At 43.7% G+C, this 12,467-nt stretch overlaps 1 protein-coding gene across 7 annotated transcripts in view; it reads right to left on the bottom strand.

The window, feature by feature from the left end:
• The window catches only part of STOX2 (storkhead box 2), a 229,292-nt gene that overhangs the window by 35,285 nt on the left and 181,540 nt on the right, over positions 1-12,467 (bottom strand). The window contains exons 1-3 of one of the 7 annotated variants that reach the window (XM_058719957.1): positions 1,491-1,505; positions 786-1,115; positions 555-677 (exon numbers count right to left, since the gene is read on the bottom strand). The exons of 5 other annotated variants lie outside the window; for them this stretch is intronic. In XM_058719957.1, coding sequence (XP_058575940.1) covers positions 555-579 — 25 coding nt within the window. In that variant the 5' untranslated portion in view covers positions 580-677; positions 786-1,115; positions 1,491-1,505. Of the gene's footprint in view, positions 1-554; positions 691-785; positions 1,116-1,490; positions 1,506-12,467 lie in introns of those variants that run through there. One more of the 7 variants, XM_058719958.1, reaches the window with a different exon arrangement.

The following is a 12,467-nucleotide window of genomic DNA, read 5'->3' as shown; positions in this document are numbered from 1 at the left end:
TGTGTGAAACGCCCATGGATGTTGTAAGAAAACAGCTATGTAATCATTTGAATCCTAAAGCAGACGAGGAAGAAACACGCTTGCTTCCTTAGTGGTTAATAGCAACCTCAATCTGATGTTAGTGTTGGAAACAGTCCCTGAGCGTATAAATCAGGCTCTCTTGGATTTCAGTGCGCTACATGTAGGTTAACAGGCCAAATAACACGCCAAATTTCGGGGACTATATTAATGGAGAAGAAGACATTTCAAACAGTATTTGTAGAATGCCCCCACCGGAAGAGTAGAAGAGATACTACAGCGGATGGAAATCTGAAGCGGTTTAATTATCTCCTGTTCGCAAATCCTACAGCCGTCTGACTTTTCAGCTCTGATGTGACTTAGGATGAATCATGCTGCTGAGGTGGCATCAGCCTACCACGGGGCATGTCTGCTGCCTAAGACTGAGGCAAGACCGCCTTTCAGGGGACAGTGTACTCTTCTCAAAGCGGGTGTCGACATCTTACCATATGGCTTCGCACACAACACGTCTTGAAAGAAAAGCAGGGAAAACGTACCTGACCCTTTCTGGACTGGCTCCATGCCCCAGGTAGCTTTGACGCTAAAGCCTGGTGCATGCTAGGGGACTGCATCCAGGCACAACAAGGAGGAGCCAGTGACAGAAACGGACGTCCTAGAATCTGGAATAAGAAGAAAGAGTAAACCTTCGAGTAATAATATCCTAAATACGAGCATTTCAGATTGGCTACTGAGGGCACGTGGAACATAACAGGAATCTGGTACTTTACCTTCCGAGGTCTACTTTTAAAAACTGAGTTTTCCAGAACTCTCAGCTCTTCGTACAATTCGGGGCTCGACACACTGGTTCAAGTTCGGTTCAAAAGCTGGCAAGAAGCACCTTTAAAAAGGCTCTGTGAATGTACTTTGCTGGTAACGATTTTAGAAGAAAAAACCAACCAACAAACAGATCCTCTTCACCAGTCTTTCCTCCTGTTTGCATGGGACAGCTGGGGTCTGTCCCGTGCCTATTTCATACATCACAGCCACTCGCACTGAGCCAGTTATCGCACTGCAGTGCCTCGGGAATCTGCAGTATCACTCCTCTTTTGCCTTGTTCTCTGCAAAGTGAAGTCATAGGGACGGATCAGCCAACCTGACTTCTCACTACCCTGCCCAGAATCCTTTGTGAACCGAAATGAGTCATCGCTCCAAGAAAAGCTACAGCCTCCTCTGGTTGTCTGCGCTGGCTCCTTTGTCTGTGCAGCGCAGAGACTCTGGGCTGGGAACGCACCCCGGGCCTGGGGCTGCGAGGGGGTGCATCCTCCTTCCAAGAGACCCGGGTCCCCTCCCACGCGTTAGCGCCAACTCAGATCTTTGCATCATTAAAACAGCAAAAAAGGGCACGTACCTCCGGATGCTTGAAGAACGAACACACACACACACACACACACACACACACACACACTGAAATTGATCTAGCGTCATATACTCACCAGTCTGTAATTATAAACCTGACACATTCCCTCTCCCTCTCCCTCTCCCTCTCCCTCTCCCTCTCCCTCTCCCTCTCTCTCTCTAAGGCTGGCTTTTCATTGTGATGCAGGACGGATCTCCCTCCTGTGTGTAACAGGCGGCTCGACTGTAACACTGGATCAAAGTTTAGCTGCAGTGAGCTATTTGTCATAAATTCCAGGCGCCGCACAAGCCCTCGCACGCCTGGGTCTCCTCGTTGCCGGCACAGCCCACGGGCTTGTGGCACCCGCGGCCACAGCTCCCGCAGCCCCCGCCGCCGCCCTGGAGAGGCGGTGTTGGGAATGAGGTCACTATGTCAGGAACTCATTCCAGCGTGAGCTTCTCCTGGGCTCGCCACACAGCTGAAACTGCACAGAGCGCTAGGATTCACAGGGTGGTTGGTGGTGGTGGTGCTTTTTACATCGTGGCTTCCTCTGCTTTTTCTTTTCTTTTTTTTTTTTTTTAATTTTCTGTGTCTCAGACCGGTAAGGCCAAAAAAAAAAAAAAATCAATTACATAGTTGTGTGAAAACGTCTTTTTCGCTGCACTGTGTGTGAGCCCTGCACCAACTAACTCATGCATATGCACGTGTACGTGGTTGTATTTATAGACACACATACACAGCACGGGGCCCTATTTCATCAGAGCCAGAGAGGAAACGCTTCATCTCTATTTAGAGTACACGAAACAACATATAAACATCTCGAGAGGGAAAGGGGGTGGAAGTTGGGGAGGGAGGAAAGGAAGATAGGGACATCAGCAGTCAGCGCTAAAACCACAGAGAAATGGAGCCTGCGAGGAAAAGAATAATTAGGGAAGAAGTGAATTCTGTGCTCCTAGGAAGGATGCCGTCCAAACTGCCCCAAAAGGAAGGACACCAAAGCAGGCACCTCTCACTCTCTGCACTCAAGAACCAGGTATCAGTAAATCATCCGATACAAGAAACCAAAGAGATTTGGGTAGCAGGGCATGCATGTACAGTATGTTCCCCACATCGTCACAAATACAACAACCAGCCTTCCCTGAATATAAATTACAGGGCACAACCAGAGCTGGGAGAACAAACATGCACCGAATCTCTCAGTGAGACTATGCCAGATTGCTGAGTTCGGACGGTCCCTCGGCTACAATCCTACCAGAATCCTTTCTTCTTGTAACTTCTGTGATGTAGCCTGTCTCCCGCGACGTCCTCCCCCCCCCAGGAGCCGGGGTCTCATCCCAGCCTGGGCATATCCCCCTGGGGAAGGCCCTCCCTCCAGGAACTGAGTCCTATGACCCCACGGAGGGATTCCCATCCTGTCCTCGGAAAATAAAAAACTTATAACCCTCTTCTGCCTGACCAGTCACTCGGTATCTACAAATAAAAATCCCATCCCTACATTCCAAATGACCTCTTCTCTAGTCACCTGCAGTTTGGGACACTTCATAACCACACACACTACATGCTCATTGATTGACTGACTGATACATGGTCTTGACATTATTAAATAGTTTCTTCAGATCCCTCAACCATCTGACACTTTCCAAATCCTCTTCTCAAGTGGTTTCCCTCCTTTGCTTCTGCTCTGGCATATCAACTTCCCTCTTGAAATGTTGTACAAAGAACCAGGATGCCTGGGTGGCTCAGTGGGTTAAGCACCTGGCTCTCGTTTTCAGCTCCTATCACGATCTCACGGTTTCATGAACTCAAGCCCTGTGTTAAGCTCTGCACTGACAGCACAGTGGCTGCTTGGGATTCTCTCTCTCTCCCTCTCTCTCTGCCTCTCCCCCCGCCGCCCCGGCTTGAATGCTCTTTTGCTCTCTCTCTCAAAATAAATAGATAAACTTAACAAAAAACGTACAAAGAACCAAATACACTCTAGCTGTGTTCTCACCGTTACCTCCCTTGTTCTGGACTCTATATTCACGTGGCCTGAGACGATACAGTAGGCTTTTGGCTGAGTCAGATGGTCAACCCCCAGAGGACTTCTTCACATTAACTGCTATTAAATCAGGTCTCATTTATACACTTGAAAAAAACCCTCATCCACGATGCCCTATGCATTTTCATCAGAAATGGTTTAGTTTTGATTTTCCTTCCTGATGTATTACTTCCTCTCATTAAAAAAATTTTTTTTAACGTTTATTTATTTTTGAGAGAGAGAGAGAGACAGAGTGCAAGTGGGGGAGGGGCAGAGAGAGGGAGACACAGAATCCGAAGCAGGCTCCAGGCTCTGAGCTGTCAGTGCAGGGCCCGATGTGGGGCTCAAACTCACGAGCCGTGAGATCAAGACCTGAGCTGAAGTCGGACACTTAACCCACTGAGCCACCCAGGCGCCCCTGCTTCCTCTCATTTAGTATGCCACCTAGACTCTCATCCGTGACACAGACTGAGACTGTGGCCCAGCACCGGGGCCTCCTGCCAGGATGGCTCACCTTGACTTGACTCCCTCTGGGTGTGGTTGTGTCGTTAGTTATAAACCCACCAAATCCGCCTTCTCCAGCTCGTTCCTGTCAGGCACAGTCTGATCACTACAAGGTTAAAAAGTATGCCTCGTAAACCACTGCACTGTAAGAGTGCAGTGATGTAGCTATAGAATAAATGTATGAAAAATGAAGCTCTAAATAGAGTATCTTTAGCTCTGGCAATGTAAGAGCCTCTGAGGAAGCTCTGGGTCACTGGACCACCTCCTGACAGCTAAAAATTCAGATTTCCTCTATGATATAGAAAAGGTTGAATAAACGGATAAAGAAAAAAAAATACCCAAAGAAAAAGGATGGAAAATTACAAATCAAAAGGTATTCGAAATTTCTAACATCTGAATATGTATGTTTCCACCTATACATGGGCCTCCAATGACCATATTAGAAACTCACCTAAGCTTTCCAAGGACCCAGTATTAGAAACTCACCTAAGCTTTCCAAGGACCCAGCTTTCCACTTTACCCAGTAAAGTAAGTACTATTATCGTCCCCATTTTTTAAAGTTTATTTATTTATTTTAACAGAGAGAGAGAGAGAGCACGAGTGGGGTGGGGGCAGAGAGAGGGAGAGAGAATTCCAAGTAGGCCCCATGCTATAAGCACAGAGCCCAATGTGGGGCTTGAACTCACGAACTGTGAGATCACGACCTGAGCAGAGATGGAGAGTTGATGCTTAAACGATTGAGCCACCCAGGCTTCCCATTATTATCCCCGTTTTAAAAAGAGATTCACTCTTTCTCAAGTTCCCACAGTTGCTAAGCGGCAGAAGCAGGATTTGAACCTGCAGAACAAGCCCCAGAGCCCGTGCGTTATATCACCCTGGCACGCTTGGGTGGCTCAGTCGGTTGAGCATCCGACTTCGGCTCAGGTCATGACCTCACAGTTTGTGAGTTCTAGCCCCGCATCCTCTCTGCTGTCAGCGTGGAGCCCGCTTCGGATTCTCTGCCTCCCTCCCCCACCCCCTCTGCCTATCTGCCCCTCCCCCGCTGTGCCCTCTGTTTCAAAAATAAATAAACAATAAAAAAAACACCACATATAAGGCCCCTCAACTATTATAATAAAATAACCATTGGTAACCAAATTCTTTAAAAACCCATGCCTGAATTTTTACATTTAAACTGATGGCAATTCACTTCATTAGCACATGAGGCCAGTGGGGGCCTCAGGGGGGGTCCCCTTCCTAGCAGTTGCCTTGACCAGTTCTGCACCCCCTGATGGGCTGCTTCCAGCCTTGGCCTCTTTTGGCAGACGGTTCCTAAATGATCATGCAAAGGAGGGTGACTGATCACTTTAAGCTCATTTTGCCATCCTACTAATAGCACGGTGAGTTTTATGATGGACAACCATTAGCGTTAACTCAGAAATAAAGGCGAGAAAGGCACTCTGATGGTTTAGGTACCAGTCTCTGATGGGGAGAGAAACTCAAGAGAAGCATTATGAGCAGTCCTCCTCCTCCTCCCCCCCCCCCCCCCACCGCCTCTTGCTGCTTTTAATAACAGCTTTGGTGTTACGGTAAAGATTTACAAACATCACACAGACTGTCGCAGAGGTGATTCGATCAGTTGATGAGGTGTGGGCAGAGGTTGTGCCTGGCACTTGACTGGTTCCTTGGCAAAAGAGGACATCGTAGCACCACCCAGTGACACAGTCACGCAGGATCTTACAGCCTTAGAGCTGCTGTACTTGATAAAGGACAGCAGTAAGTATCTTAAATCGGTTAAAAATATTTATTGGGTACCGAGCTGCAAAGTCTATGGTAAGGATGGAGATTTGAGCATGTGTGAATAGTGTACGTAATGTAGGATATACACAGTGGTACACGCACCGTTTTATGAACAGGTGACATGGTTTCTACCCACGAGGAGCCTATAAAACACTTGAAGAGATAAGACATCCACACAGAAGAAGTGCAAAAAATACAAGACAGTGCCTGTCCAAGAGGAGGAACGGGTGACAGGTGCCTCTGAGAACTCTGGAGTAAAGTAGCTGGCCGAAGCAGTCAGGGATGGCTCGAAGGCCGAGGCAAGTTTGTCCTAAAATCCGGACGGGCGGGAGACAGAGAAAGGGCATACCACGTGTTAGAACATGAGCTCCTTGGAGGGAGGGGTTTTTGCATGCCTTATGTTTACAGATGTATTCCTGAAAAAGTGCCCAGCCAATGGAAGGCATGAAATAAATAGGTGCTGAATGAATGAACGGATGAATGAAGGAATGAATGAATGGAGAGAGGAAGTATGAGCCCAGGTGTGGAGGTGCTGATGGGGGGAGGTGGGAAGCATGAGGTGGGGCACGGGGTTCCTACTGCAACACAGACGAAGAGGAAGCAAAACGGGTGGCTCAAGGTCAGATTAAGAATAGACTCTAAAGGATTAGAAAATGACCCACCTTATATTTGCAATGAATTCCCCTTGGCATCTGTTATAGCAATTAGTAAGTCTCCTCCCAAGAAGCACTACCCTTGCATGAACTCATCCTCCAAAAACAAGTATTTATACGCTTATGGCAGTCCATTAGAGGGATGACATGTTGACAGTATGGCCAGATGCTGCTTCCCCTGGGGGGTTTCTCTGGCCCCCGACGCCACCCAGAAGTCTGTGATGCCAACACTCTCTCTGGTTTGCAAGAATGTACCAACAGGGGAGATAAAAATCCTCGTCTGCAGCAATATTATACCAAACCTACCCTAATTCAGTGTCATTCAAGTCAACAGACGTTTATTAAATGCAACATGTAAGACACAGCTTGTTGCTGAGGTCAGAATAAACGTGAAGAAGTTACAGCAACTATCCTCTTGGTTTTGTGCCAACATCTGAGATGTTCAAGGCAAAGAGAGGAAGAGTATTGTGAGACCAAAGAAAGATGGCAATTTCTGATGTAAGGGACAGGTGGTAAGGAAGCGTGGTGGGAACAGGGTAGTGCTTCAGGAAGGAAGCAGTTGAGGTGGGCCCCGAAGTTGGGTAAGCAAAGCGGGAAGAAGAAACATGGCGGGGATGTCTTTCCAGGCAGCAAAGCCGGGTGCTTACAGACCACGTGGGTTGGACAGTACAAGCTGTCTCAGAGAGTGACTGGTGGCCGACCTTGCTTGGCTAGCATGGCAGGATACATGAAGGAGATGGGTAGAGATAAAACCAGAGCAGTCAAGCTGAGATAAGATTTTGAAGAGCAGGAAAGTGTAGGAGAAAGGCATTACAGGTTCTCACAGGGGGTGATGCTATTTATGCTGAAGGTTTATGTTACTGTGGCAACAGGGTATAGGATGCATCCAAAGAGAGAAGATAATGAATTACTGACACAAGGGAAGAGCCTATTGTGTGAGCCCCAACAAGATGCAAAGAGTGCCTGAACAAGGGACAGAGACAAGCGCAGAGATGTGAGATGCTTTTCTGTTTCACAAAGGGACTGTTCAAAATGTCCAGCATGAAATATTAGAGTACTATCCGCAATGCATTTCTAGAAGCATCATGTACACCTAATACGACTTGCCGAGAAACTGTCCAAAAGCCTGCACTCTGGTGACAGTCTGACACCTGGAGTAATGCCCAGGGTGGAATATTCGTTCAAATTGAGAAATAAAGGGAAGAGGAGAAATCCTCTAAAGAAAAATCCTTGGGCACCAATAACAGACCAGGCTTTCCTAGTTGCACAAAAGCTGATCAAAGCTACAAATTTAAAATTCAATGGTGGTTTCAGAAAGAGAAAGTTCCAAAGTTTTCAAGGGGCTTTACAGCCCAGGGTTGACCAAGGTAAGTTCATTATTGTTATGGTGGAAGAAACCATTGCAATTATGGTTGGACTCAATGCAGCAAGGTATAGGCAAGGAAACTAAATATTTAAAGAACAAATACTTGGTATCCCTACAAGCATTAGAGAGCACCAAAAAGACCACAGAGCCAAAAATAAGGTTATTCTATGTTACTTACTGAAATCCTCCAAAGTCTTTGGATTAGATCATCCTTCGTGGGATTAGGAAAACAGAATAATGACATTTTAGAGCTGGGCAAGGCACTGAAACTCATCTGACTGAGGATAATCCTAGGTTCCAAATGGGAGAAATGACTTCCCCAAGGTTAAAGAGAGTTAGTCACAAAGCCACAACTAGCCCCCACAGACGTCCTGATTCTCAGTGCAGACATCTCCTCACAACTCTGCAACACCCTGTAAAACTTATTAAAAGAATATTAAACTGTAAGACCTTTCTGGATGCATTTTCAGTACCATACTATAAATTAAGTAGGCAGATGTCCAATTTTCCATACTTTGTTGTGGTATGCATTATTTTTCTGCCCTCACTTCTTCTAATCAATGTCCAAAGAAGACAAGGAAGGAAAAGATAAAAGTGAGGTGAGAAAAACGGAGAGCTGGTGAGTTTATAGGTAAAAGACAGATTTTAAATTTGATGTTTTGATATTAAATGTCAAGAAAACTACGGGAAAACATGGGGAAATGAGGTGATATATTTTATTACTAAGCATCTGGATTTGTGGACTATTCATTTCCAAACCACTGGGCAAAAATTCACCTGACTACACCTCAGACAGCGGTGCTCAGTATTTTCTTCTCTCTTTTTTTTCTTTTTTCTTTTTCTTTCTTTCTTTTTTTTTTCTTCTTCTTTTTTTTTTTTTTTTTTTTGGTACTCTGTATCTTCATCTGCAGACGACAGGAATGGTGTGCCCAAAGAAGTCCGCAGTCTGCCAGGAAAAAGATTCTGTTTGGAAGTCTCCCTGAAATTCATGCGAGCCATATAATACACTCTGTAATATATCACTTTTTGCCTTAATAGTAAAAGCTTAAAAAAAAATGTTTCCACTGAAGATCACTCAACATTGCTTTCCAAAATCCACGAGGGAACCAGCTCCAGGAAGCCCATCCACGTTTGTCCTGAGGTTGTATAAACCTGCAGTGTAGGCCTCAGTCCCTGGAGGCAAACACGCCCCCAATTTGAGAAGCAACAACTACATCTGAAAATACACCAGAAAGTGGTACTTCCCAATTCGTTTTCAAAGTTATCATCAGTCCCTCTGCAGCTTTAAAGACATACCGTTAGAGAGCCCGAGAGCTCTTTTAGCTGGAGTTAGTTAGAAGGTCAAAGAGCTGAGAAAGTGAATTACTTGATCACTGGCTTATTTCATTATGGCCAAGTTATTCTTTCTGTGGGTTGCATTCCTTCTAAGATGGAATCAGGAGAAAAAGAGAGAGAGAGAGACAGAGAGAGAGAGAGACAGAAAATGTTGCAAAGGCTGCCATATTTTTTAAAAGGAGACATATCTATAGAACTAACCTCTGACCTCAAGGTGCTTCCAATTAACGAAAGAATGAAAAGTAAACACACATGAAAAGGAGGTATCACACTACGTCCCCAAGAAAACGATGAATAAGAGGGGGAAAAATTACTGCAAACTAAGTCCAGACGGAGTGTAAAGAAACACCGGCCAAACATTTCCATCACAGAGCTGAACTCAGCAGGCCTGGGTTGGGTTCCTACTTCTTACAGGTTCCAACAGAACCCTGTTGGAAGGGGGAAGCCGCTAATCTAACACACACTTCAGGGGAACGGCAGTCCCTTCAATGTGCTGCTTTCCCGACACTTGCATAAACCCTGGACTGACTCTAACGTCTACACCATTCCAACTAACTAGGGTGGAAACAGGATTTGGACTGGATTTTCAGTACTCACGACAGGGGTTACAAACAGTGTTTTCAGCACCTGACACAGGCACTGGTTATTGGCAGAAAGACAACAATATTATTTGGGCTTGGGCTTCCTGTATGTATTCATTATCACACACTTGAACTTATCTACTAACTTCTTTGGCTGACGTGAGTCCAAACCTCAGTGTCATCCTCTGTGTGTCATCTCGCGGAAGTCACAGTCTACCTTTTTGTTAACAAATAAAGAATTTACGGAACTAGGGGGACAAAATCAGAAAATCCTGGAGTCAAGAAATACAAACCAATCATATTGTCTTTTATCCCTCTCTAATGGATGGATAAAAATAATTAGGATTTCTTTGCTGTCTGGGATCACGGTGATTATACAACCATCTATCTTTGCTCTGTCCAATACAGTAGCTACTAGCCATGTGTGGGGTTTTTTTTTTAAGTTAATTTGAATGAAATAAATTGACATTTTAGCTCGATTTCAAGTGCTCATTAGCTAACAGGGGGGCTGGTGTTCACCACATTGCGCACAGCATAAATAGAACACTTCCATCATCTCAGAACGTTCTACTGGACAATAGGGATCTCATCTAGTTTATCAATGAGCAATCACAAGAATATCGGGTACCATTCACTTTTACCATGAAAACTGGTAACTTTTTAGATGCAATTTTTTCTAATTAACATACCAAAATCAAGGAGTTTCTTAATATGTTCAAGATCTACGGGTTTTAACACATATGTAGATTTGGGTAATCATCACGATGAGTCAGACACAGAGCAATTCCATCACCCCCTCAAAAAAACTTTTTCATCCTGATCCTTATATACTCCTCACGCCTGGAAACAACTGATATGTCCATGTTGTTGCATGAAGGAGGAATGGGATGGCGGGTCACATGGTAAGAGTGTGTTTACCTTTATAAGAAACTGCTAGACTACTTCCCAGATTGGTTATGCAGTTTTGCAATCCAATGAACAATGTAGCCTGGGAGCCTTTTCATAGATTTCTTGAGATGTTTCTACATGGTCAAGCATGTTGTCTGCAAATAAGAATGGTTTTATTACAACTTGTAAGCCTTTTAGTTTCTTTTTCCTTAGGAATGTTTTTTTTAGGAATTCTAGCATGATGTTGAATAGGAACAGTGAGAATGGACATCCTAGTCTTAGCCACAGTGTTAAGGGGAAAGTGTTCAGTCCTTCTCTATTAAATAAGATGCCAGCAGCACAGTTTTGTAGATGTTCTGTGTCAGGTTAAGGAAGTTGCCTTCTATTCCCAGATGAAGAGCTTTTTATCACGAATGTATGTTGAATTTTGACAATTGCTTTTTCGGAATCAATTGACATTATGATGTGATTCTTTTCTTCGCTGGCTTGTTAATATGGTGGATTACAGTGACTGATTTTCAAATGCTGAATCAGCACTGCATTCCAGGTCTAATCCCCACTTGGAAATGGTTTATTATTCTTCCTATATATTACTACATTCAATTTGCTAATATCTGGGGGAGGATTTCTGCATCTATGTTTATGAGGTACATTGGCCTGTAATTTTATTGTAATGTGTCTGGTTTTGGCAGTAGGATAATGCTGGTTTCATAAAGTGAGTTGGGAAGTCCTGCCCCCTCTTCTATTTTCATGTGAAATTAGTGGCATTTCTTCCATAAGTGTTTGGTAGAAAACTATCTGGACCTGGCGATTTGGGTTTTGGGTTTGGGGCAGTGAAATTTTAACTATGAGTTTAAAAATGTGTTTAAAGGAGACAGAACGGTTCAGGTAATCTACTTCTTGAGTGAGTCCTGATAGGATGTTTTTTTCTAGAATTTGGTCCATTTCCTCTAAATTGTTGAATTTATGTACACAGACTTGTTTGTGGTATTCACCTACTTTTTAATGTCTGTGAGATCTGTAGTGATGTAGCTTCTTTCACTCCTAATATTGACAATTTGCATCTTATTTCCTGGTCAATTTGGCTAGAGATTTATCAGTTTCATTGCTTTTTTTTTTTTTTGAAACACCAGTTTCTGACTTCATTGGCTCTATTAATTTTGTTTTGAAATTCCTTGACATCTACACTTTATTGTTTTTCTTTCCTTCTGCTTGCTTTGGATTTATTTGGCTCTCCTCTTTCTAGCTCCTTCAGGTGAAAGCTTAGATTGTTCATTACAGATCTTTTCTTCTTTTCTAACCTAAGCACTTAATCTATATATTTCCCTTTAAGCCCCGCTTTGTCTGCTTCATATGAATTGTGGTATGTTGTATTTTCATTTTTGCTCACCTCAAAATACTTTTTACTTTTCCTGAGACTTCCTCTTTGATCCATGGATTACTTAGAAGCAGTTCTTTAATTTCCTAGCATTTGGGGATTTATCAGTTACCTGTCTGTTGTTGATTTCTAGCTAAATTCCATTACGGTAAAATAACACACTTTGAACTATTTCAACTCTTTTAACTGCTTTTAGATATGTTTTATGTTTCAGGATATCATCTATCTTTGTGAATGATCTCTAAGGATTTCAAAGGAACGTCTATTCTGCTATTTTGAGGAGGAATGCTTTATAAATGTCATTTGGAACTAGCTGGTTAATGGTATTGTTCAGTTTTTCTACATTCTTACTGGGTTTCCACTTACTTATTCTTATACTTACTTATTCTATCAATTACCGCAAGAGCCATGCTGACGTCCCCAATCAACTATAATCACCCATTTCTCTTTTCGGTTCTATTTTGTCTCATGTACTTTGAAGCTCTGTTGTTAGGTACATACACTGTTAATATACTCTTTTTAGGAGACAATTTTTTTTTTTTGGTGAGAATATTTACCATGAGATTTATCTTC

The sequence above is a fragment of the Neofelis nebulosa genome, chromosome 3 (genome assembly GCF_028018385.1).
Source record: "Neofelis nebulosa isolate mNeoNeb1 chromosome 3, mNeoNeb1.pri, whole genome shotgun sequence".
In the NCBI taxonomy this organism is placed as follows: Eukaryota; Metazoa; Chordata; class Mammalia; order Carnivora; family Felidae; genus Neofelis; species Neofelis nebulosa.
This window is presented reverse-complemented; position numbering and strand designations above follow the sequence as displayed.